Raw genomic sequence first — 27,266 nt, forward strand, 5'->3', positions numbered from 1 at the left:
AGCAGGATCTTCCTGCAGGAACCACATTAGTGAAATCAAGGTGCTGCTGCTGCTGCTGCAGCCCCCTATCTCCTTTCCCTAAGGAGGCTGTGTGTGGCTGAGGGGAAGAGCCCTGATCCTGGTCAGAGGGGTATTTCCTGGCCTTGCCACTTCCAGGCTGTGTGTACCTTTAGTGGATAACTATCCCTCTCTGAAACTTGGCACCCTCCCCTGCAAAATGTGCATTAATAATCCTTGCCCCACAAGTCAGCATAATGATAACAGAAGCAAATGCGTTGAACTCTTACTATATGCAGAGGCTGTTCAAAGTATTTTAATCCTCACCCCAAATCTCAGAGGTGAGTCCTGTTATTATACTGCTGGTGGGAAAACTGAGACACAGAGAAGGAAAGGAACTTTGCCCTAGGTCACACAGCTGGGAAATGGTAAGCTGGGATTCAGAAGCAGGCAGACCTGCTCTCAGACTACACTCTAAACTGCTCGGCTAGACCATCATTTCTGTATTAGCATGGGAATTAAATTAATAATGTGGTGAGAAAGGTGCTTTATAAATAACCCAAGTAGCTCCACAATGCCAGGTACTGTTACAACCACAGTTTGTAGAGCATATGTCACCTTTCACATTTGTATTGTCGTCCTGCTGATGGAGACAATACTCTGCCGATCTTAGAGAATAGGTGAGAGAGCAAGGGAAGGGTCTTGCCCAGAAAGAGATGCAAACCCAAGTCCATCTGAAGACACTGAGGTCTCTTCCCTCCCTCTGACCCCTGCCCCGGGGTCCTCACCTGGCCAGCAGGGACACTCCACGGTGGTGGTTCTCTGCCTGCCCCATAAGCTCCCAGCCACCTTGCTCCTCCAGAAAGTTAGCCTCATATGAGCAGCCCATCTTCAGCAGCAGGGTTTTCACCACTTTGACCACCCAGCTGCCAAGACAAGGGGGGCTGAGATCTCATGTCACCCTACTCCCAGCAAGCCAGACCTTAATATATAAAGAGCTCTTACAAATAAATAAGAAAAATTCCCAAAAGTCCTGTATACAATTAGGCAAAGAACAAGAACAGTTGCTCACAGAAAAGGAAATAGAAATGGCATTTAAACTCAACCACATTCATAGTAAGATAAATGCAATCTAAAATTACAGCAAAAAAACATTTTTTTTTTCAACTTTCAGATTGGCAAAGATGAGACTGTGATGGCAAAGTTGTGGGGAAATGAAGTGTCATATACTACTGGCAAGCTGGGTGCTTTAGGAGGTACTTCATCTCCTTTCACTCACTGATCAAGAACTTTTCCCACCATATCTTCCTGTTCCATCATAATGGTTAAACACAGAAACCTTTTAATGCACCCATTCTACTTTCCGGAATTCATCCTATGTGTACAGTCACACGTAAATATCAAGACATATAAACAGCCTCACTCATGGCAGCGTTGCTTGTAAAAGACTGTGAAGCACCTAAATCGAGAGGATCCTGGTTAAGTGAATGGTGGTAGATTATAACCTACACAGAGGGATATTATGCGGCTGTTAAAAATAATGAGGCAGCTCTGTGTGTGATGATCTCAAAGACACAGTATATAATAAAAGCAGAAATATGTAACTGTGTAAGGTTCACTACCACGGGTGTGAAAGCAGAGAATGAAAACACATTGGCTTAGCTCTGCATCAACCCCGACCGAAGGGCAGGAAAGAACCCAGTTCTTATGAAAGAAAACTGGGGTAGAGAGAGGAACAGAGACTGTTTTACCGTCTTTGAAGATTTTTACTCATGCGCCTATATTAACTGTTCCAATTAACAAATGAAAATCAAATAGTTCAGCCTTGGTTATAAATCTAATACAAATCATATCTCTAGGGAGGGAAGAGAAAAAATGAAATGGTGATCTCCTTGGAGAAGGCTGATTCCTTCTTGCCATCCAGCCCTAAGCAGAGAACATGTACAGCAGATGTTCACAAATAGCTCTTGAACACGACTGGCTCTGTCTCATAAAAGTGCACTTCTGTTTTCTTTTGTAGCTGCAGAGCTAATTTCTACCAATCAATTGCCCTAAAGACTTTCATAACAGCCTTGCTGGTGGCTGTCCCTCTGCCGGGGACAGCAGGAACATACCGTACAGGGATGAAGCCAGGGGTCTGGGCATCTTTCTTGGCATCCTTGCGGGAAGCCACGCGGCCGGGCAGGCTGAGGCCAATGTGGTAATGGACCTGAATGAGCAGGGCCAGGAGCAGCTGTGGATAGATGCGCCTCACACGGCCCATGCAGCTGTTGACGGACAGGAGCTCACACAGGCCGCTGGCTGCCTGGAGGTGGAGGGGAAGCTGGTGAGACGTCGCCACCCACCATCCCAGCACTCCTGACTGGGCCTGGGCTGATTCTCTAGGAGGCTGGTCCTCGATCTTTGCTCTTCTCTGGCCCTACATGGGCAAGACCAGATCCCCCACCACTGCATCCAGGGCCTCTGGGTGAGCCCTGCCCCAGAACAATCACAGCGACCCTTTGCTGTTGACACAGCCCTGAAAGAATCATGGTGGAAGGATTTCTTCCCACATTTATGAGGTAGAGTCTTGACCCCACTGTGCAGGGCAGGAGACAAGATCAGAGGTGTGAAGGGACTTGCAAGGATACCCAGCCCCTCGGGGCAGAGCTGAGGCTTGAACCCAGGTTTTCAGATTACAGGAGCCCTGCCTCTTACTGGTTCATAACATCAGTGCCTGGTCGGTGAGGTGGGGTATCAGTTGCCTCTTTGTTGGCGGCTGTTAAAACTAGACTTCCCTCACTGTCTCCTCTGAGTGACTTGAGAATATGCCAACATAGTAATCAGAGGAGTGTGTGATGCCCAAACCAAGGATGGAATGGGCACTGGTGTCCTAGTCATAGAACTCAGTGCTGGGGGAGAGAGGCAGAGAGATCCAGAGGTAAAGTATGGGATTCAGGGGCAGGAGATCTGAGTTTTAGTCCTGGCACCACCACTCAGTAGCTGTGTGACCTTAGATGAGACATGGAATGTCTCTGAGCATCAGTATCTTCCTGTGTTAAGGGATAATACCACCCGCTCCTCTATCCACCATGTCTCTGTTCATTGGCTTTCCTCTACCAGATTGTCTTGCTCTCTGCTGAATCCCCAGAAACTGCTGAGTATGCCTGGTACATAGTAGGTGCTTAATGTTTGTTGAATAAATAAATCAACCCAACAAAAAAAATTTTTGAGGGTCTACTGTATGCGCTGAATTCAGGCATCTCATAGATTAATCAAATGACCCACTCTATACACACACACTATTGTTAGATCACAACTGGGGTGAACTCTTCCAAGATAAAGTATGTGATGTGTATGTGCTTAGTCACTCAGTCATGTCCAGCTCTTTGTGACCCAGTGGACTATAGCCCACCAGGCTCTTCTGTCCATGGGATTTCCCAGGCAAGAATACTGGAATAGGTTGCCATTTCCTTCTCCAGGGGATCTTCCTGACCCAGGGATTGAACCCACATCTCCTACATTGGTAGGCAGATTCTTTACCACTGAACCACCTGGGAAAGAAAATATAGTATGCACAGATTTGATCTGGTCAGAGAGGGCTTCCCTGAGGAGGTGGATAGCTTAAGAAATAAGGGATGAGAAGAAGCTAACTTGGCGGACAGAAATCTAGGTAGATAAAACAGCGTGTGCAAAGGCCCTGTGACAGAAGATAGCACAGTGATTAAGACCTGACAAAGAATAACGAGGTTGGAGCCATGCAAGCAAGAGGAGCACACAGTATAGTGAGGCCAGCGAGGGTTGCGGGGCCTAGCAGCACCAGCAGGAGCTCTGTGTTATCCTCAAGGGCAATGGGAAGCCATAGAGAGAGTTGAGAAGAGCAGATGTGCACTTCTCAAAGATTTTCTTAGCTGTGATACAGATTGGAAGGGCTGGAGTGGAAGCAGGGAGGTGAATGGGGTATTATCCAGCTGGCTAGGACCAGGGTGGTGGTGACAGAGCCAGAGAGAAATCTGTCTGTCCACTCAGCGCCCTTCCCACATCAGAGCCCGTTGCCTCCGTGTTCCCAGGGCCAACCTCTGAGAGTGGCAGCAGATGCGCTTAGACATTTTATGTCTCTAAAAAGAATAAATGAGTTACCTCGTTTAATTTTCATAACTGCCATACAAGGTAGGTATTATTTCTATTTACAGATGCAGAGACTGAGCCTCAGAGAGGTGAAGTAACTTGCTCAGGTTACAAAATAGTAACAGAGCAAGGCCAGTTCTCAGCCTAAGGTGTGTGAGTCCCAGGTCATTCAGTGCCCACTATTCCAGGCTGCCATGGTCACTGTAAGTAGCAGCAGGATGGTGCTGCTGGTGGTCTGGTGGATCACAAACAAGAGCCCGGGGACAGACTTGCTCAAGGCCACCCACTTAGCTCCGGGCAGAGCCAGGCAGTAGAAGATGGGTGTGCAGAGCTCAGCGAGAGCAGGAGGAGGACGTGTTGGGGCAGTGATGGGGCTGCTGGGCAGGGGAGGAAGTGGGCAGGAGGAGAGCTCCTCACCGCCAGGGGCACGATGGAGGCCCGGCCCTTCTTGGTCACGGGCTTCTCCTTCAGGCTGGTCAGGAGCAGGTCCAGGAGGTCTCGGACGTCACAGCTGGGCTTGCGCAGTATTAGCTGTCTCCACATCTCTGCTCCATTGCTGACAGGCCAAGAGTAGGGACGGTTAGTGGGGACAAGGGCAGTGGGGCCAACCCTGCCGCCGAATTATTTTGGGAGGGAGAAGGGAAGATGCCTTTGAAATCGCATCCATGAGTGTGCCGAAAAATTTCTTGAATAATCTAAGAAGCCTGGGGCTAACAATGATCAAAAGCCCTACTCAGGTACTTTGCCAGGTGTTTTGCATACAAGTTATGACTTCAGCAAATATCGAGCATCTGCTATCTGCCAGCAGACATGAGCAAGATATTCAAGAAACTCAGGGTCACTGAGTTCTTACAGGGCCCCTCACAGTGGATTGTCAGTCTCATTTTACAGATGCAGAGTGAAGGCTCAGAGAGGTAAAATCACCGATCCAAGACTACACAGCTAATGAGCTACAGAGTCCAGAAGTGACCAGGTCTGATGACTCCAATGCCTGTTCCTGTTCCTCCATGCCTAGGGGCCCTTTGGGGCCTGGGTCTTGCATTTGTCACATAACATCAAGGAGCTCCCACTCCTGACCCTTAGAAAGCTATACACCAGGGACTTCCCTGATGGTCCAGTGGTTAAGAATCCGCCTGCCAATGCAGGGGACATGGGTTTGATCCTTGCGTTTTGGGAAGATGCTGCATGCCGCAAGGCAACTAAGTCCGTGTGCCAGAACTAGAGAGTAGCCCCGCTCACCACAACTAGAGAAAGCCTGGGAGCAGCAACGAAGACCCAGTGCAGCCAAAAATAAAAAAAAAAAATAACAAAAAAATTAAAACAAAAAAGAAGGTGGTATACCAGTCAGGGAAAAGCATCTGGATTAACCCGCACCAGGCTATAGGTTCTATCCTGGGGAGGTGAAAAGTGCTGACAGCCCAGGGCATTAAAGGGTTAACAAACACCTTCCACCACCACCCCCACCCCGCAATCTGGTTAAGAGTTGAACCTTCCATTAACTTTCCAGCTCTGTTCCCCTGGAAACTTGATAAAGATAGTATGTCAACTATGTTGCTAGGCAACATTGCTTATGGTAAAAATGACCCAATTGGTAAATTGTGTCTGGGTGAAAAAGAACTGCAAATGAACTCTAAGGACCACTGGGGACGCTGCGGCACTGAGCTTCTCAGGGTGCAGCGACTCTTGTGACTGGGCTTGTCCCTGTGAGAATCTGGGAGGCAAAGTCCACAGAGTCATTATAAGAGACTCGAGTTCCTTTAAAGCCCAAGCCACTTAAGCCAGGGTAGCACCTACATCTTTCAACTGGGAGGCCCAGGGCCAATACTAGGATGAGGAAAGTGAGGCATCCAGGGCACTACATTTAAGGAGGTCCTCACTCTCAGGCATGCACAGGAGTGGCATTTGCGAGCGAGGCCTCCTTAAATCTCATCCCAGCTCTGTCTAATCCTCCTGCACAGGCTGCTGTAAGGATACCGCCCTGTCCTACATCCTCCTGAAGTAACTGAAGTCAGATGTGGTCCTGGCAGTCTTGAGTCTGAATGTTTAGTGGCTCTAAGAAGAAAATTCCCTGGCTTGCAGTGAAGCCAGAAAGGGTTAAATTCTTCCGGGTGGGAGATGGGAGTGTGTCCCTCCTGCACTGCTCTCCCTGGTTTCTGTGAATGACACCAGGTCTCCTGGTTAGAAGTGCACCCCACTTGCACAGTTCTGCATAATTCTTTTCCATTCACTCTCAACCAACTGCCTTAAGACGTGGATCACACACTTCTGCCTTGTTTTCATTCAGAGGTGTGGGAGCATTTCCTGGGCCAGGAGCCTGGAGCAGCCAGATTTGTCTCTCTTGCCCACAAGCTGATCACCATCTGGCCACAGTCCCCTCTGCCATCAGACCAGAGCTCCCTGAAGGCTGACAACATGGAGCACAGGGCATGCACTCAGCATGACCGGCTGCTTTACTGATCATGCCCACCCATTCGGAGTGAGAATGTGGGTGTTATTTTCTCCTTTTACATATGGGGAAAAACTGAAGCCCAGAGAGGGCAACAAAGCTACCCAAGACCACACAGCATCTGGAGGCAGAGTTAGGAACAACATTCAGTTCTTTTTCCCATGGCATCATTGAAGAGCTCTGGGCTTGGGGTTGGTCAGATCTGAGTTTAGGTCCTCATTCTGCTGCTTATTCAGTAGGTTCCTAAGGCTAGAAACTTTCCATAAGCCTCAGTTTCCTTATCTGTAGAATGGGGTTATTATACTTGTGAGAGAACAAATAAATGTGCAGCACAGACACCTGGCAGGAAGGGCTTAGGGTTGTCATAAGCAACATAGATCATGGAAGAGGGACCACTGGGAGGGCGAGGGACTCCCCTGGGTAGAAGGAGGGATTCCCAGTCCCGGAATAGGGGGCTGTATCAACTCTCTGAGAGGCAGTGGCTGGAAGCACCCATCACTTGGTACCTGTCCAGTGGGAGGGGACACATGAGCAGGGCGACGACGACCTCGGTCATGAAGGAGCTGGCCAGGAGAGAGACGGGCAGCAGAGCCACCTCGCGGGCCCGCGGCTCCTGGATGTGGCTCAGGTGCGCATAGATGCCATGCATGATTTCTGGGATCTGGGGCACAGCCAGACCACCAGGGAGCAGGCAGAGGGCCAAGCGGAGAAGCCAAGGCGGGATACGGGAGCAGGGAGATGGGAGGAGGGAGAAGAGGGCGATGAGGAAGAGGAGGGCACAGAGGGGAGAAGTGGGGAGACAGGCAGGCAGAGCGCCTGCCCCTTCCCTGGAGACAGCTTGTCTTCACTGCCCTCCCGCACCCCTCACCAGACAGTTGAGCTCTTGGGGGCTGATAAGCAAGTTGAGAGCATCTAGAATTCATTCACCACCCACCCAGCCATACCTGCAGGATTAGCGAGCCCTGTGGGGTCTCCCAGCCCAGCCCCTGCCCCCAGGGGGCCTTACCACCTCCAGCGCCCTGTGTCGGTACCACTCCAGCACCGAGCTGAGTGTGACCTCTGAGGCTAGCTGCATCATCTCCCCCAAGTCCTTCTCCCGAGCCTCAGAGCCACCTTTCAGCCCTTCCAAGGCTGCTAGCAGCAGGTCCTTTACCTGCTGGGGCCCCAGGAAATCTCCGAATTCCTGAAACAAAGGCAGAGAGATCCTGACACACGTGGGCAGACCCGGGGTGAGACCTGCATCAATGCACAAATGCCGCCAGACATGGGCAGAGGTCAGCAAAGGGACCACATACTTGGTTAATCATTGAGTGTCAAACCCTTTGATGAACTGTGACAAAAAGAGGGGGTGACATGACCCCTGCCCCCTCAGAACTGGGTGCCACATACTATGGCACAGACCAGAGGGGTGGGGAGCCCACAGGATGGACCTATGTGGTTGAGGAAGGCATGTAAAGGAATATAAAAGCGATTGAGCCTGGAGGGCTGGAAGGAGAGGAGGCGGCACTGGAGAAGGCTGGTGCTGCCCTTCCTCCCTCGTCCCCATCCCCCAGGAAGGCCCAGGGCTAGTGGGTAGCAGGTGGTCACCGCAATCACACGAAGAATATTCTGGCATGGGCTGACAGGGTTGTAGGGCCCCAGGAAACGCTTGTTGCTCTCATACAGCTCCTTCTTATTGGTCTCTTCCTTATCTCTGGCTCCTGCAAAACAAGAACCTTTTCAGTGAGACCTAACTACCTATTTTGTTTCTTAACTTTTTGCTAAACATGGATGTCAAATGTGCATAAATCATAGGTAACCAGCATGATAAATCTTCTTGATGAGCACATCCAGGTAGCTCTCACCCAAGTCAAGAAACAAAACACAGTCAACAACCCCAGAAGGCCCTCCCATGCCCCTGTTTCAGGCCGTAATCCCCCTCCCCCACTCCTATTCTGACTTCTAAATCCACAGATTAGAGCTCCTTGCTGTTGGACATCATATAAATGGACTCCTTCTCTATGTTATCCTTTATGTCTTGCTTTCACTCAACATTTATGTGGGTGAGATTCACCCACATTGTTGCAAGCCGCGTGGGTTCATTCATTCCCAGTGCTGTACAACTTTACACAGTATGAATATACTACCATTTACTGGTCTACTGTTCTACTTCAGATAGATATTTGGGTTGTTTCCAGCTATCATACATAGTATTGATATGAATGTTCTATTATATCTAGTCCATGCCTTTTGTAGGCATGTAGCTAGAAGCAGAGGCTTCCCAGGTGGCTCAGTAGTAAAGATTCCACCTGCCAATACAGAAGACATGGGTTCAATCCCTGGGTCGGGAAGATCCCCTGGAGAAGGAAAGGGCAATACACCCCAGCATTCTTGCCTGGGAAATCCCACGGACAGAGGAGCCTGGCGGGCTACAGTCCACCGGGTCTCAAAAGGGTCAGACACGACCTAGCAACTAAACAACAGCAGCAGCAACAAGCTAAAAGTGAAATCGTGTCCCAAGGTGGGTAGAAGTTCTGCCTTAGAGGATATCGCCAAGAGTTCTCCACGGTGGGGCCCAGTTATGCTCCCACCAGCAGTGTGTGAGAGTTCAGTGGCTTCACATCTCGCCAGTGAATTTTCTCTACCACTTTTGCTGGGTGTGTGGCCACACCTCTTTTTAAACTGCAATTGCCTTACCGCTGGTATTCCCAACCTCCCTTTTCTATTTTTTTCTGCTTTCTTCGATACTCATCATCATCTGACTTACTATATATATTACTTGTTTATTTTGTTCATTGTGTTCTGACAACAAGAAGATAAGCTCAACAGGAGGACTACTGAATTAACATTTTTTTTCCCTTCTGTGTCCCCAGTGCCTAGAATAATACCTGCAAATGGGAGATCCTTATTTTCTGCTGAAGGAAACACATTTTAGGCACATTTCCCGAGTCTTATGGTGGTCCTACCTGGATTCCTCAGCATGTACAAGATACAAGACATGGGCATGAGGAAGGGTCATTGAGGCAGAATAGCATACAGACCAAGCAAGCAGGTTGTCTGCAAAAGGAAGGAGCTTGAGGCCTGATATCAGAGCTTGGTATCAGGCTAAATCGCTTCAGTCATGTCCAATTCTTTGTGATCTCATGGACGTAGCCCATCAGGCTCTTCTGTCCATGGGATTCTCCAGGCAGGAATATTGGAGTGGATTGTCACGCCCTCCCTCCAGGAGTTCTTCCAGACCTAGAGACTGAACCCATATCTCCTGTATCTCCTGTGTTGGCAGGTGGGTTCTTTATCACTAGCACTAACTGGGGGGCCTAGCATCAAGCAGACCAAGGTTCAGATCCTAGCTTTGCTGCTTCCTACAGTCCAGAGGCCTGGATAAATCACTCCTTGAGACTCTAACAGTGGGAATTTGTCCTTAGAGTCACCACATAAAATACAAAATACCCAGTTAAATCTGAATTTCCGATAAACCAGTAATTTTAGCAAAAGTATGTCTTAAATATACCAAAAGGTATTTACTGTTTTTCTGAAATTTGTATTTAACTGAGTGTCCTATATTTTTATTTGCTAAATCTGGCAATACCAATTGAGTGTATACTATTCCTGTCCCCAAGACTGAACATTAACATGACTTATATCACCTTTATCCATCACTCAGAAGATATACGTGGCTCTTGGGCAGAAGGGGAAGTCTCCTAGGGACTAAATCTTTGCCCCAGATGCTAGAGAACAAGAAGAGAAGGGATACCATATAGATCCCAAAAGACTGAAACTAATAAGATGGGGAGGGATGGCCCATAATGTGTGGAATGAGCTGGTCATTTTACACATATGATCTCATTTAATCTTCCAAAAAGCCTGTGGTTTGCATCCTACTGTGTCCTTTTTACAAATGAGGAAACCCAGGCCTCAACAAGAAAAGTACTTGCCTGAATTTGTACAGCCAGGAAGGGCCAGAGCTAGGTCTGGTACCCACCAGGTCACTCTGCTTCCAGAGCCAGAGGACTTTAAACAATGGGCCAAGGTCCCTTGGTTTGGAGCAGAGCTGGGACTCTGGGGAAAGGGGGAGGCAAGTAACAGTCAATAGTGCACGCCTCTAGGGGCAGTGAGTGCCAGCTGGGTTTCTGTGTCAGCCCTTACCATATCACTCTCTTCCCACAGCTGTTTCAGAGATGTTCTCCCACCTACAGGTTTTAGCCACTCCAGATTCCAAGACAGGACCTGTTCTTTGTTTACTCATCTGATACATGTTCACTGAGCACCCACCGTGTGCCAGGCCCAGGGCGGGATCTTGGGCACACCATGGTGAAGGAGACACAGACTCAAATGAACTATAGACTAACAGGGGAGACAGACCGAAACCCAGGACACTGGGGCTATCATTCCTGGCTGCACGTGGTGGCATGGGAGTGTGAAGATGAGAATCACAAACTAAACCAGGAAGGAAAAGAAGAGGCTTGTATAGAAGCATTGCTTAAATCAAAATGTGTTTGTCACCTCTGTCTCCTAGTTCTGTGGGGACTAAACTTCACGCTAATTTCCAGACCCCTTTGAACTTTGCGTTGGTCTTGTCCATCTCCCACCAGTGCCTTGTTGCCAAGGGTCCACTCAATTCCTAGGCTGAGTACCTGCTCAAAAGCCTTGTGTTAGACGCACTCCAAAGGGCTTACGTTTTTGAAGCTCCAAGATGGTGTAGAGGATGGTAATGCCGTCCAGAGCCTCACGGCCAATCTCCTCATCAGGATCCCCGATGCGAATGATGAGCCTCCCCAGAAGAAGCCCCAGTGCCGGGAATCCCGAGGACATCTGTTTGTGTCATAATCTTAGGGATTGAGACTTATAGGTTCAATAATGCTATACAGTAAATGGTGAACAGAGCTAGATGGCCTGGCCTGGAGAGCTGAATCCTCTGAGGAGTGAGGACCACCTAGGAATGTCTGGGCAGATGCATGGGCTCCCTCAGAGCCGAGAACATTCTCCCTAGCAGTCCTCCCCTCCCCACTCCCAGAGCCACTCACAAGGAAAGGCGGGGTCAGAAGTGCGTGGTTCAACACAGAGACATTGCTTTTCACAGCCCGTGCTCTCTCGTGGGCCTTCCCAGAGTTCATCCAGGGCCCCAGAGGCTGTGGGGAGAAGGGTAAGACTCAGAGCTATGAGCCGGATGCTAGCCTCTGCCCCACTGGATGGGCAGGCCAGCCTTCACCAATTATCAGGAAGCTTCTGAGGAAGAGCATCAAGGCAACCCACCACAGCCCTCCTCCTCTTCTTAGAGCATAGGGACACATGGGGTCCAGAAGCTGAGGACAGAACTGGAAGACCAGAGGGAGGACAGAAGTCAATGGGAGAGAGAAGAAAGGTGGAGAGTCTTGAAGATAGGAGAGAGACATAAGGACAAGAATTTAGAAAGCAAGGATATGGGGGCAGCTATCGCAGGAGTCGCAGGAGTATGGGGGAGAGGGAGAGGGTGAAGAAGGAGTTTGGGACACGACCTGTGAGAGGGGCTTGCTGCTGCTGCTAAGTCTCTTCAGTCGTGTCTGACTATGTGCAACCCCATAGACGGCAGCCCACCAGGCTCCCCCATCCCTGGGATTCTCTAGGCAATAACACTGGAGTGGGTTGCCATTTCCTTCTCTAGTGAGAGGGGCAGGGAAGCAGAAATCTGGCACAAGATTACATCCTGAAGTCAAATCACTCTTTCTGGGTCCAGACCCCCAGCCCCAGTTCTCTTGAGTTGATTCCCCATCCTCCTCCACCCTTCTTCTCCTCCCTGCCCCCACACCTCCAAGATGCTCTTCAGCCCTGCAGGAGTGGGGTCCTCAACAAAGAGGGCATTGAGAAGTGTCTGCAGGGCATCCAAGGTCTGACAGTAAAGTATCTGTGAACAGGAAGAGGACCGAGTCACTAGGGAGCCTCTGGGGCAGACCCCAACCCTGGGCAATTCCTGATGTGGGTCAGGGGAGGGCTTGTACTCAAGCCCAAGAATGCTGCTTTCTGGTCCCACCATGTGAGACTAACCTTGACGTGTGATATTGGGCAACTGGCTTCCCCTCCATGGGTTACAGGTTCTTTATGGAGAAACTGGTAATTATTATCCGTGAACTTCTTAGCTTACAAGGGCAAGAAGCAGAGGCCCAGGAAGAATCTACTGAGAATTACAGAGAATCTACCACAGGCCAGGTGATTGCCTCATGACTGGCACAACCCTATCACTTTGTCCTCAAAGTGTTTTTCTCATTGTGCAAATGAGGAGATGTTCTTTAAAAACTATTTATTTATTTGGCCGTGCCTGGTCTTAGCTGTGGCATGCGGGATCTTTATTTCTTTAGTTGCAGCATGTGGGATCTAGTTCCCCAAGCAGGGATTGAACCCCAGCCCTCTGCATTGGGAACTCACTGGGAAGAGACACTTGTCCAAGGTCATAAAACCAAAGTTTCAATTCGTGAGGAACATGAGAAGATGGGTGGGAAAATGCTCAAGAACCATGAGGGCTAGATCAATGGACAACCAGCCCTACTTGTGTTACTGTCTCCAAGGAAGTGTTCTGATTCTTTTTAAAATTACCACTCCTAGATCCAAATAGATTTTCTAAGTTGCCCCTTCCAGGAGTCAGCTCTCTCCTCCCCAGTTGTTTGTTCCTTCCCCAGTCACACCACAGTCCTGAAATTGTCTTAGGAGGGTGCAGGCATGACACCTACACAAGGCTAAGGGGTGTCTTTGAGGCCCTCTCTCCCTGCCTCTCTTCCTCCCATCATCTCCACATCTTCCTTCCAGGTCATCTCTGTCCAGGCTTCCTGAGTCTGAGCACACCAGGCTTACACCACAACCACCACGGAAGCCTTGTTCACCAACTCCCTCCTCCTACCTGCCCATCTGCAGTCCATCACCGTGCAGCACTGACCTCTGCTGGCCTGGCCTGGTACTACAAGAAGGCTGCAGGCTCTGTTCCTACCCATCCCTGCCTCCCCTTTGGGTCTCCTCTCAAGTGCACCACCTCCAAGACTCAGAGCCATCACGCTGTGGCTAGTCTGGCTCCAACTGCTCTCTCACCTCACCCTCTGGACTCCAGCCACTCTGCCTCCTTATCATCCTTGCAGTCATCATGTTCTTTCCATCCTCAGGCTGCTGCACAGGCCGTTCCCTCGGCCTCTCACGCTCTTCCTTCTGCCACTCCCTTCAGCTAGTTAACTCTTCTAAACCTCTCGCCTCTAGCATTACGACCTCTGAACCCCAACACGGTCAGGTTCCCTCCATTTCAGGCTCAAAATAGTACCATGTACTTCTTGCTTGCACCAAGTACTGTTGTAATTCTGCATTTATTTGCATGATACTTTGAGAATCTGCCCCTCAGCCCTACAGTATCTCAGCCCTGTACTTCTGGATTAGGTATTAGTTAAAATTTGCTGGGTAAAAGGATGTATGCATGTGCCTCACCCAGAGCTGAAATCTCTCTCCCTAACCTCCCCCACTGACCCCATTCCACATGAAGGGTCTCCTCTGATCACTCTTCCAGGGACCATCCTGCAGGGGGTTGAAGGTTCTCATGAGAGCCCCTTAAGGTTCCACTTCCAGGCCTCAACCCAAACTTGCCCAATCCTCAGGCCTTTTCTTCCTAATCCTGGCCACCTCTTAAGCCACGCCAACATCTGCCAACATCCTTCTCATGGGGCAGAGCCCAAAGTAGACAATGCTTCAGATGAGGGATCCTTTATTCCACAGACTCACTCATTCACCAAATATTTATTAAGTGCCTGCTCGGGCCAGGAGAAGGGAGGTGAATTGCCCAAGCTCCTCAAGTAGGAGGTCAAAGATTCCAATCTACCTCTCATAATGCCCTTCCTCTCCCTGCTGGGAGTCCAGGGACGTGCCTCCCTCTGAGGACACCAGTCAGCCCCAAGGCCCTGCTTGGGAGGGCCCTGCCTCACCTGTAAGGCATCTGCCTTGGCCTGGTCTTTCTCCTGCATGGCCTGAATGGTAGGCAGGGAGAACACACTCTTCACGCACGTGTTCACCAGCTCCGACCGTTCCTGCAAACCCAGGACAGGCTGGGAATGACTGGGGAAGAGACAGAAAGTGAGGGCATGGAGTGAGGGGGCACCTGAGGCTGGAGGCTGGAAGTGAAGGGTGCAGGGCTGGGACAAGGGCTGAGATTCAGATCCACAGAAGGGCAAAATGAGGTAGGGAGGAGGATGGTGGTGGCGTACAAGTCATATAGCCCCAGCAGGGCCTGGGCAAGGGGAAGGGAAAAGGCCTGGGACTAGGAAAGGGCCACGCACAGCAGAGAGGCCTCTGAAGATATAGGCAGAGCCTGAGGGTTGGGAAAGGGGCTGAGGGCTGGGAAAGGGGCCGAGGTCACCTCAGCTGGGTCAGGGTCTCCATGGCCTGCTGGCGGACGGAACTCATGAGAGAATCCAGCGGCTCCTCCTGGATCTGCTTCTGGATGGGGGACATGGAGGTATCAACGAGGGGGGCAGGCCACCACAGACCACCAGCACCGCAGCCACTCAGGGAATGGGGCCACTCTTCAGCCTGGGCCGGCTCCACTCCCTGCCTGGGCTCCAGTGGAGGGAGCCAGCTGACTGCTCTAACCCGGTCCAGAGCCCCCAGTTCAAGGCCTTCAGAACGGGCCTGACCTGCTACACACACGCAGGGCTCAGCAAGAACTGTTTCAGCAGCCCTGTAGTAGGGAAGTCTAAACCATGGACTGGCCCCCAAACACCGTGCATGACCCTTGAAAGTGGTCCAGTTGAATTCCGGTTACTTCTTACTTTTGATCTAACACCAACGCCCAGTAGGTGCTCAATTAATGTTAATTAAATGAAAGTATCAGAGGCACGGATTTTTTTTCTCTCTTTATAGCTAACTATTGATATAATTCTGGAAACTTCAGTGACTATCCCAGCCCAGACACTCTGGTGGATAACTGAGAAGTGACTGCATTTAGCTGAGAAAAAGAAAGTTCCTTCAGAAGTTCCCCCATCAGAAGAACTATGGGGGAAAATAACACATAAAATAATAATGACTGCTCCCGGGGGCCTAAGATTTTACAGGGAACTAACCTTTGGGTTGTGTCCTCCATTGACACAGGTTTTTTATCACAGTCACTTGTGAGATATTAAGAGTGAGTCTTAGAGAAAGGAAGTGACTTGGCCAAGCTCCCTCAAGGTAGGCGGGGGGCAGTTCAGGGTGGAGCTGAGACCCAGGCCCAAGTATCTGTGCCTTGATGTCCTCTGCCCACCCCACCCCAACCCCGCCTCATCAGTGGGTGGACTTGGGACTTCTGCCCCCCACCACCCTGATGCCACAGACCCGCAAGCTGCTTCCGCACCATCATCTTCTTCATCAGGGTCTTCTTCTCTTCTTCCTTGTCCAGCACACTCTGGCTCTTCTGGAGGCTGAGGGCACTCCCGACCTCAGGGGCAGTAGAGGGCGAAACCACAGGGTGAGAGCCACGCGGAGCCCAGCCCCGGGACTGCCCTTACACCCCGTCTTTGCACCTGCCACCTGCGGTCAAGCTGCCTGTTCCTCCCCAGCTGCCAGCCCCCAGCATCAGCTCAAGAGACGTGAGAAACCGCAAGGGAACTCGGGGTGGGGAGGGTGGTAAAGATTTGAGAAGATGGTGGTGGCAGCAGGTTGAGGATAATCCCTGGAGGTCAGGTTTGGGGGAAGACCAGATATCAGGTTCAGATTGTAAAGCACCTGTCCACTAAGGAAGAAGAGGCAGGAGCTGGTGGGACAGAAAGGGTTCCAACACCTCAAGTTGAAATGCCATCGTTAGTGATACCTCGTGAGGGCCTTCTAGCATCTACCCTTTGTAAGGACACCCAGTAGTCGGATTACGGCATTCTGCTACCGGAGAGGGAATACATTAACCAATGTCCCATTAATCTATTAGTTCTCTTTATCTTAAGGTAGAAGAAGAAAAAAAACATGAAAGAGACAAAATATATAGTAAAGAAAGCAAAACAAGTGTATCTGATGGGCAGTGTGGTGGTTTAAAGATGCTACAAGTTCTTTCCCATTCCACCTGGCCAGAAGACAGGTTGTATGGCCTGGCCTGGGCAGGGGCCCTGCTCCAGACGCTGTCTGCCAACTAGGCTCACTCACATTCCGTGTGTTACACTCACTACCAGCCTGTCCAGTCTTCTTCCACTGGCCCTCACCAAATCATGAAGATGCTGGCTTTCTCTGGCCTCCCAAGGCCTGCTACATGGCCAAGACCCAGGCTGGGTCCTGAAAAGGGTCATTCCCCTTTTAGAGACCTTCACAATTCATTCAGTTGTTTAAAAAAAAAAAAACAAACTGTTATCAAGCACTTAGGACGTGTCAGGCACTGCTCTAGATTCTAGGAATACTGCTGAGAATAAGACAGACAAAACTCCCTGATTTATGGAGAATGAATCCCAGTGCGAGAGACTGACAAGAAATAAGATAAACTAATAAAGCCACAGAGCAGAGAAGAGTCTGGCAGAGAAATGCTGAGGGTGGAGTGTGAGGTGGAGGGAGAGGGCATCCCAGGAAATAGGTGGCAGGGAGGTGGTTTGGCAGGAAGCATACCAGAGCCATTTTGCCACGATCATTTCTCTGCCCTGGCACCTCCACCAGGCATGAGCCTGCTTCATCGAAGGCTCCTGCATGTCGCAGTTCCACTGAGGAAAGAAGAGGGAGGGTAAAGATACAGTGCAGCAGAATCCCATCTCCCCTTCCCCATGGGGCTCCTCCAAGCCTTACTTTCCCAGCAGCCAGACTGGGCCCCTATCCCTAAAACCCTTCAGGGGCACCCCGTGTCCCAGAGCATAAGGCTCGCATCCTTATTAGCGCCTTCAAGGCCCTGCCGGGTCAGTCTCCCCTGCCCACCTCCGCAGCTCATTTTCCCTTACTCTCCCCTCACTCACCATGCTCCCACCACGCTGGCCTCCTTCCAGGCCCAGCAGGCTTTGCTCTCAGGCCTTTGCACAAGCTCTTTTCCTCTACCTGGGCCTCTGCTCTCACACCCCCTTGCCCAGGTAGAGGACAAGGTCTGCTTGCCCGCCACTCCTCAGAGCGGCCTCCCCTGACCTTCAGAGTAACGGAGGGCCCACTGTGATCCTGTCGTGCATCATCCAGCTCTCTTCTCTTGGTTGTTACCACATTTTATAATTAAACTCTTACTTGTTATAGTATTGGTTGGCCAAAAGTTCATTCAGCTTTTCCCATAACATCTTACGAAAAAACCTGAATGAATCTTTCAGCCAACCTAATAGATAATTGCTATTTTGTTAGCCCCACAATTCCTCATCTTTCTTTTGGTGGCAAAGCCTCTGTGTTCCCTGCGGGCTATTCATTTCATATAGGTAGGTGAAGCTACAAGGCCCACCCATCACCCCTCTTCAAATAAGGATGGGCTTTATTCTTGAAATCAGTATAATATTATAAATCAACTAGACTTCAATAAACACAAAAATGAATAAAGGTGGATCTGGAAACCATGCTTGCTCAGTAAGAGATTCCCATGCCCCCAGCCACAGTGATTGGTCCAGGTGTGGGCACTTGGCTGAGCAGGGCCCATAGAGTCCTTGACTTAAGGCAGTGAGGGGAAGCCCAAGGAGAGAGACCCTGGAGCTTCAGGGACATCTTGGTCACCAACCTCCGGGGGCTACTGGAGGATGGAGTCAACAGTGGGAAGCAGAGACATCTCAGTGGTAGTGAATACAGCTAGCACTAAAACCTTGGCTTCTTCTAAGCACCTTTGTCCACTAAAGGGAACAAAGAGGAGAATGAGGTGATTCTAGGACTCGGGCAGAGAAAGTGCAGGTGAATCTGAGACATCTTGTACCAGAAAACAAGGAAATAAGCCCAAAAACTGTGAGGATATGTCAAAAAGACGTAAAAGCTTGCTCAAAGAGTATTCCTTGGTCAAACAGGGGAAAGCTTCAGTATCACAATAAATGATGGTAACGACAGATTATATAGTCTATCAAGTAAACTAAGAAATGATAAGTCCATGCTAATATAAAAAAAGAAATAACTAAATTGAAAAGTTTGATGAGAAATGGGATATTTACATAGTTTCAAAAGATCTCTCTAGTATTTTTTGCATATTTACGACAAAGGGGTAAATAATGACTTTATAGTGGAAAACCTTGGCAGCAACCATTGAACTCAAGTGATCAAAGTGAACCAGTAATGGAACAAATCAAAATCATACACCACCAGATAGAATGCAGCGAGAAAAACCCAGCATCATGTCTATGCTATTCCCACCAAAGATGCATGACATGAATCCGATCATGAGAAAACATCAGACAAGCCCAAAATTAGGCAAATCTTATAAAACAGCTGGCCTATGATCTTCCAAAATATCAAGGGCGTGACAGTCAAGGAAGATCTGATGGCTGAGGGAAACAAAACAGATGAGACAGAAAAGTACAATGAATGATTCTGACCTGGATCCTTTTTTAATAAAGGGTATTTCCGGGACAATTGGTTACATTTGAATGGAGCCTAAGGATTGGATGGTAGCAGTGTATCAGTGTTAATTTCCTGATTTTGATGGTTAATTTTTATCCTTTTTTATAAGAAACACATGCAAATTCAAGATTGATAGGGTATCATTTAGCAACTTATCAATTCAGAAAAACATTTTATACTGTACTTTCAACTTTTCTGCAAGTTTTTTATTATTTCAAATTTTTAAAAGAATGATGGATAAATAGAGGCATTTTCAGTAAAAATGGAAAGAGTTTGCATCAGCAGAGCTCACTAAAGCAAAAGGGTGTACTTCAGCCAAAAGGAAATTAATCCCAGATGAAGGTCTGAGATGCAATAAGCAAATGAAAAAAAAAAAAGAGGTTAATATTTGGGTAAATATAAGAACGTTAACTGCATAAAATAATAGTGTTCATAGAGTAAAGAAAAGATAAAATTAACATACATTACCAGGAGAGCATATAAATGGGAAAGGAGGTGTTAAATGAGGTTTACATGTTTAAATCATCTGGAAGGAAGATAAATGCATTGACTAGTTTGGACGTTGTGATTAATTAAATATACACATTGTAGCTTCTAGAGAATCAGTAACAGACTTTAAACAGTATATAAGTTCCACACAAATAAGGAAGAAAAGAGGGAGGAAAAGCAACCCAAAAACCAGAAAAGGAGAAAAAAAGAAATATAGAGCAAGCAGAATAAAGAATACGATTACTAGTCAACTATAGGCCAATTAAAAATTAAAAAATTTTTAACTATGCATAATTATATTAAATATAAAGGAACTATGGGTTGGAAACAGTATTATCTAATTCACTTTTTTTTATCTAGATGCCATTTCGCTTTTTGTTTATTTATTCATTTTTGGCTGTGCTGGGTCTTTGTGGCTGCACGGGCTTTTCTCTAGTTGTGGCGAGCAGGAGCTCCTCTCTAGGTGCGGTGCACGGGCTTCTTATTGCGACGGCTTCTCTTCTTGCTGAGCACAGGCTCTAGGAGCATGGGCTTCAGTAGTTGTAGCACCTGAGCTCAGTAGTTGCGGCTCCCCGGCTCTAGAGCACAGGCTCAATAGTTGTGGTGCACAGGCTTAGTTGCTCTGAAGCATGTGGGATCTTCCCAGATCAGGAATCCAACTCCTTTCTCCTGCATTGGCAAGTGGATTCTATACCACTGAGCCATAGGGAAGCCCCAGAAACATATTATATAGAAGACAATGCTACATAAATTGATTTGTAGATTCAATGAAATTTCAGTGAAAAATCTAACAGATTTATATTAAGTTTTATGGAAATTGACAAGCTGTTTCTAGAATTAAAATGGAAAAGTAAAGCACCTAGAATAGACAATCCTGACAAAGTGGAGGAGTCTCACTACTAAATATAAAGGACTTACTCTAAAACACGGTAATTAAAGGCAATGGTTAAGGATAGACAAACGAAGGAATAGAAAGAGTCCAAAAATAAACCTACACATACACAGTCAGTTGATTTTCCTCAAGGTAACACTGCAATTCAGAAAGAATGAAGGGATGGAGCCAAAGCAAAAACAATACCCAGCTGTGGATATGACTGATGATAGAAGCAAGGTCCGATGCTGTAAAGAGCAATATTGCATAGGAACCTGGAATGTCAGGTCCATGAATCAAGGCAAATTGGAAGTGGTCAAACAAGAAGTGGCAAGAGTAAATGTCGACATTCTAGGAATCAGCAAACTGAAATGGACTGGAATGGGTGAATTTAACTCAAATGACCATTATATCTACTACTGCGGGCAGGAATCCCTCAGAAGAAATGGAGTAGCCATCATGGTCACCAAAAGAGTCTGAAATGCAGTACTTGGATGCAATCTCAAAAACAACAGAATGATCTCTGTTCATTTCCAAGGCAAACCATTCAATATCACAGTAATCCAAGTCTATGCCCCAACCAGTAATGCTGAAGAAGCTGAACTTGAACGGTTCTATAAAGACCTACAAGACCTTTTAGAACTAACACCCCATAAAGATGTCCTTTTCATTATAGGGGACTGGAATGCAAAAGTAGGAAGTCAAGAAACACCTGGAGTAACAGGCAAATTTGGCCTTGGAATACGGAATGAAGCAGGGCAAAGACTAATAGAGTTTTGCTAAGAAAATGCACTGGTCATAGCAAACACCCTCTTCCAACAACACAAGAGAAGACTCTATACATGGACATCACCAGATGGTCAACACCAAAATCAGATTGATTATATTCTTTGCAGCCAAAGATGGAGAAGCTCTACACAGTCAGCAAAAACAAGACCAGGAGCTGACTGTGGCTCAGATCATGAACTCCTTATTGCCAAATTCAGACTTAAATTGAAGAAAGTAGGGAAAACCACTAGACCATTCAGGTATGACCTAAATCAAATCCCTTATGATTATACAGTGGAAGTGAGAAATAGATTTAAGGGCCTAGATCTGATAGATAGAGTGCCTGATGAACTGTGGAATGAGGTTCGTGACATTGTACAGGAGACAGGGATCAAGACCATCCCCATGGAAAAGAAATGCAAAAAAAAAAAAAAAAAAATGGCTGTCTGGGGAGGCCTTACAAATAGCCGTGAAAAGAAGAGAAGTGAAAAGCAAAGGAGAAAAGGAAAGATATAAACATCTGAAGGCAGAGTTCCAAAGAATAGCAAGAAGAGATAAGAAAGCCTTCTTCAGCGATCAATGCAAAGAAATAGAGGAAAACAACAGAATGGGAAAGACTAGAGATTTCTTCAAGAAAATCAGAGATACCAAAGGAACATTTCATGCAAAGATGAGCACGATAAAGGACAGAAATGGTATGGACCTAAGAGAAGCAGAAGATATTAAGAAGAGATGGCAAGAATACACAGAAGAACTGTACAAAAAAGATCTTCACGACCCAGATAATCACGATGGTGTGATCACTGACCTAGAGCCAGACATCCTGGAATGTGAAGTCAAATGGGCCTTAGAAAGCATCACTACGAACAAAGCTAGTGGAGGTGATGGAATTCCAGTTGAGCTATTCCAAATCCTGAAAGACGACGCTGTGAAAGTGCTTCACTCAATATGCCAGCAAATTTGGAAAACTCAGCAATGGCCACAGGACTGGAAAAGGTCAGTTTTCATTCCAATCCCAAAGAAAGGCAATGCCAAAGAATGCTCCAACTACCGCACAATTGCACTCATCTCACACGCTAGTAAAGTAATGCTCAAAATTCTCCAAGCCAGGCTTCAGCAATATGTGAACCGTAAACTTCCAGATGTTCAAGCTGGTTTTAGAAAAGGCAGAGGAACCAGAGATCAAATTGCCAACATCGGCTGGATCATGGAAAAAGCAAGAGAGGTCGAGAAAAACATCTATCTCTGCTTTATTGACTATGCCAAAGCCTTTGACTGTGCGGATCACAATAAACTATGGAAAATTCTGAAAGAGATGGGAATACCAGACCACCTGATCTGCCTCTTGAGAAATCCATATGCAGGTCAGGAAGCAACAGTTAGAACTGGACATGGAACAACAGACTGGTTCCAAATAGGAAAAGGAGTTCGTCAAGGCTGTATAGTGTCACCCTGTTTATTTAACTTATATGCAGAGTACATCATGAGAAACGCTGGACTGGAAGAAACACAAGCTGGAATCAAGATTGCCGGGAGAAATATCAATAACCTCAGATATGCAGATGACACCACCCTTATGGCAGAAAGTGAAGAGGAACTCAAAAGCCTCTTGATGAAAGTGAAAGAGGAGAGTGAAAAAGTTGTCTTAAAGCTCAACATTCAGAAAACGAAGATCATGGCATCCAGTCCCACCACTTCATGGGAAATAGATGGGGAAAGAGTGGAAACAGTGGAAACAGTGTCAGACTTTATTTTTTTGGGCTCCAAAATGACTGCAGATGGTGACTGTAGCCATGAAATTAAAAGACGCTTACTCCTTGGAAGGAAAGTTATGACCAACCTAGATAGCATATTCAAAAGCCGAGACATTACTTTGCCAATAAAGGTCCGTCTAGTCAAGGCTATGGTTTTTCCTGTGGTCATGTATGGATGTGAGAGTTGGACTGTGAAGAAAGTTGAGCTCCAAAGAATTGATGCTTTTGAACTGTGGTGTTGGAGAAGACTCTTGAGAGTCCCTGGGACTGCAAGGAGATCCAACCAGTCCATTCTGAAGGAGATCAGCCCTGGGATTTCTTTGGAAGGAATGATGCTAAAGCTGAAACTCCAGTACTTTGGCCACCTCATGTGAAGAGTTGACTCATTGGAAAAGACTCTGATGCTGGGAGGGATTGGGGGCAGGAGGAGAAGGGGAGGACAGAGGATGAGATGGCTGGATGGCATCACTGACTCGATGGACGTGAGTCTGAGTGAACTCTGGGAGTTGGTGATGGACAGGGAGGCTAGGTGTGCTGCGATTCATGGAGTCACAAAGAGTCGGACACGACTGAGGGACTGATCTGATGTGATCTGAACACTGCAATTCAGTGGGGGAAATTATGGTTTTTTTCAATAAATGGTCCAGAGCAATTAGATACTCACATGGGGGGGAAATGAGCCTTTTAAGTCCCTCTCTCAAATTGTTTCCCAAAATTAATGCACAATGCATTATAAATTTAATGTGAAAGACAAAATGGTAAAACTTATGGAGGAAAATATAACACTATTTTCATAACCTTTGCATACACATATCAGGATTATATAAAGAAGTTCCACAAACCAATAAGAAAAAGACAACAAAAATTTTTTAAATGAACAGAAGACTTGAACAGGCACTTCATTATAAAGGATATACAAATTGACAATAACCATATTGAAAGATGCTTAACATCAGTAATCATCAAAAAATGCCATTGTAAATCACATGGAAATGGCATTAGATACCCACCAGAATGGCTAACATTTTAAAAACTGCCTACCAAATGTCTGTGAGGATGTTGAGCAATTGGAAGTCTCACATGTGAGAGGGTAAATTAATTCAACCACTTTGAAAACTTTGCAGTATCTATTAAAGCTGGACATGTGTTTTGCTATGACCCAGAAATTCTTCTTCTAGATGAAAAAGAGTTATCTTTGCACTAACATGTACAAAAGGGTTCAAAGTAACTTTATTCATATTATCCAAAAAATAGAAAAATTCCAGTGTCCATCAGAATGAATCAACAAATTGTGGTAAGTTCATAAGATAGAATACTCCAGAATAATAAAAAGAATCAGCTATGACACATGCAACTGTGGATGAATCCGCTAGACATAATGTTGGGCTAAAGAAGCCAGAATCAAAACAGTATAAACAACGGTAGTTATTGATAGAAAGTTAAAAAACAGACAAAACTAGTCTATGGTGATACAAATCTGGAGAATTGTTCCTTCTGTGACTGTTGATAACTGAGGGTAATCTTGACCCCTATTTGCCATTTGGCAATGTCTGAAGACATCTTTTGTTGTCACAACTTGTGTGGGAGGATGTTCCTACTAGTATCTTCTGCAGAGTCTAGGGATGCATCTTACATGTGTAGAACAGCCCCAATACACCTACACCCACACAACAAAGATCTGTCTAACACAAAATATCAGTAGTGCCAAGACTGAGAAACCCTACGCAAAGAGCCAACGCATTGGAAAAGACTTTGATGCTGGGAAAGATTGAAGGCAAAAGGAGAAGGGGATGGCAGAGAATGAGATGGTTAGATAGCATCACTGACTCAATGGACGTGAATCTGAGCAAACTCCAAGAGATAGTGAAGGACAGGGAAGCCTGGCACGTTGCAGCCCATGACTTAGCAACTGAACAATGAACAACCCCAGGAGAAGGGGAATTGGTTGGAAAGGATCACAAGGGAAGGTTCTGGGATGCCGATAAAGATCTGGGTCTTGATCTGGGTGGGATTTACCAGTGTGTTTATGTATGTAAATATTCATCAAGCTGTACACTTAAGATTAGTAGTTCACTTTACATCGTTATATATCTTGGAAAACTTTTTAAAGGACAAATACAGTTTGAAAATACATTGTTTTTAAAAATACAAACAGATAAAATTATCCTACTGAAACACAAAGATTGATCCTAAATAGCCAAAACAATCTTGAAAAAGAACAAAGTTGGTAGACTCCTATTTCCTCCTTTCAAACTTACTACAAAGCTGTAGAAACCAGAACAGTGTGTTACTGGCATAAAGACAGACATAAAGACCAATGGGATAAAACAGAAATAAATCCTTATATATATGGTCAATTGATTTTTGACAAAGGTGCCAAGACCTTTCAGTGGGAAAAAAATGCTCTTTTCAATACATAATGTTAAAAAAAACTAGATATCCACATGCAAAAGAATGATGTTGGACCCCTTCCTCACACTGTACACAAAAATTAACTCAAAAATTAAACTTAAAAGCTAAAACTATAAAACTCTTAGAAGAGAACATAGGGAGAAATCTTCATGACATTGGATATGGCAATAATTTCTCTTATTTTTCAGACTACAGAATCATTCCATTTTATTCAGCTCAAAAAATACAATTCTTTTCTTTTTTACATGTTGTTTGTTTTTATTACTTTAGGGAAGAAATTTTTTTTTTAAGAAATTTTTATTTATTTATATTTTATTTAAATATTTATTCAGTTCAGTCTCTCAGTCGTGTCCGACTCTTTGCGACCCCATGAATCGCAGCACACCTAGCCTCCCTGTCCATCACCAACTCCCAGAGTTCACTCAGACTCATGTCCATCGAGTCAGTGATGCCATCCAGCCATCTCATCCTCTGTTGTCCCCTTCTCCTCCCACCCCCAATCCCTCCCAGCATCAGAGTCTTTTCCAATGAGTCAACTCTTCACATGAGGTGGCCAAAGTACTGGAGTTTCAGCTTTAGCATCATTCCTTCCAAAGAAATCCCAGGGCTGATCTCCTTCAGAATGGACTGGTTGGATCTCCTTGCAGTCCCAGGGACTCTCAAGAGTCTTCTCCAACACCACAGTTTAAAAGCATCAATTCTTCGGCACTCAGCCTTCTTCACAGTCCAACTCTCACATCCATACATGACCACAGGAAAAACCATAGCCTTGACTAGACGAACCTTTGTTGGCAAAGTAATGTCTCTGCTTTTGAATATGCTATCTAGGTTGGTCATAACTTTCCTTCCAAGGAGTAAGCGTTTTTTAATTTCATGGCTGCAGTCACCATCTGCAGTCATTTTGGAGCCCAGAAAAATAAAGTCTGACACTGTTTCCACTGTTTCCCCATCTATTTCCCATGAAGTGGTGGGACTGGATGCCATGATCTTCGTTTTCTGAATGTTGAGCTTTAAGACAACTTTTTCACTCTCCTCTTTTTACTTTCATCAAGAGGCTTTTGAGTTCCTCTTCACTTTCTGCCATAAGGGTGGTGTCATCTGCATATCTGAGGTTATTGATATTTCTCCCGGCAATCTTGATTCCAGCTTGTGTTTCTTCCAGTCCGGTGTTTCTCATGATGTACTCTGCATATAAGTTAAATAAACAGGGTGACACTATACAGCCTTGACGAACTCCTTTTCCTATTTGGAACCAGTCTGTTGTTCCATGTCCAGTTCTAACTGTTGCTTCCTGACCTGCATACAGATTTCTTAAGAGGCAAGTCAGGTGGTCTGGTATTCCCATCTCTTGAAGAATTTTCCACAGTTTCTTGTGATCCGCACAGTCAAAGGCTTTGGCATAGTCAATAAAGCAGAGATAGATGTTTATCTGGAACTCTCTTGCTTTTTCCATGATCCAGTGGATGTTGGCAATTTGATCTCTGGTTCCTCTGCCTTTTCTAAAACCAGCTTGAACATCAGGAAGTTCACGGTTCACGTATTGCTGAAGCCTGGCTTGGAGAATTTTGAGCATTACTTTACTAGCATGTGAGATGAGTGCAATTGAGCATTCTTTGGTATTGGAGTATAAACAAAGGCAAAAATTTCTTAAACATAACACCAAGGTAACAGACAATAAAAGAGTAGATGAATTGATTCTCATCAAATTAATCACTTGTGCATCAAAGGACAATGTTAAGAGAATAAAAAGACAACTCACAGAACGGGTGCCAATATTTACCAATTGTGTATCTGATAAGGAATTAATATTCAGAATATATAAAGAACTCCTAAACTCAACAACAAAAAGCAACTAAATTTTGGGACTTCCCTGGTAGTCCAGTATCATGACTCCACGCTTCAAATGCAGGGGGCATGAGTTTGATCCCTGGTCGGAGAACTAAGATCCCACACGCTGTGTAGCATGGCCACAAAATTAAAAATAAAAAAC

At 46.4% G+C, this 27,266-nt stretch overlaps 1 protein-coding gene across 7 annotated transcripts in view; it reads right to left on the reverse strand.

Moving 5' to 3' along the window:
- Positions 1-27,266, reverse strand: part of MROH7 (maestro heat like repeat family member 7) — a 53,668-nt gene that overhangs the window by 13,769 nt on the left and 12,633 nt on the right. For 4 of the 7 annotated variants that reach the window (XR_009493790.1, XM_024989274.2, XM_024989266.2 and 1 more), the window contains 13 exons: positions 17,090-17,181; positions 15,861-15,944; positions 14,889-14,968; positions 14,458-14,587; positions 12,315-12,410; positions 11,554-11,658; positions 11,206-11,341; positions 8,138-8,250; positions 7,557-7,733; positions 7,057-7,211; positions 4,522-4,660; positions 2,112-2,302; positions 786-923 (listed from right to left, as the gene is read on the reverse strand). Coding sequence is in view for 6 of the 7 variants with exons in the window: in XM_024989274.2 (XP_024845042.1) it covers positions 786-923; positions 2,112-2,302; positions 4,522-4,660; positions 7,057-7,211; positions 7,557-7,733; positions 8,138-8,250; positions 11,206-11,341; positions 11,554-11,658; positions 12,315-12,410; positions 14,458-14,587; positions 14,889-14,968; positions 15,861-15,944; positions 17,090-17,181 (1,636 nt within the window). In the remaining variant the exon portion in view is untranslated. 7 annotated transcript variants of the gene reach the window in all.

This window comes from Bos taurus, chromosome 3, assembly GCF_002263795.3.
Source record: "Bos taurus isolate L1 Dominette 01449 registration number 42190680 breed Hereford chromosome 3, ARS-UCD2.0, whole genome shotgun sequence".
NCBI classification, from domain to species: Eukaryota; Metazoa; Chordata; class Mammalia; order Artiodactyla; family Bovidae; genus Bos; species Bos taurus.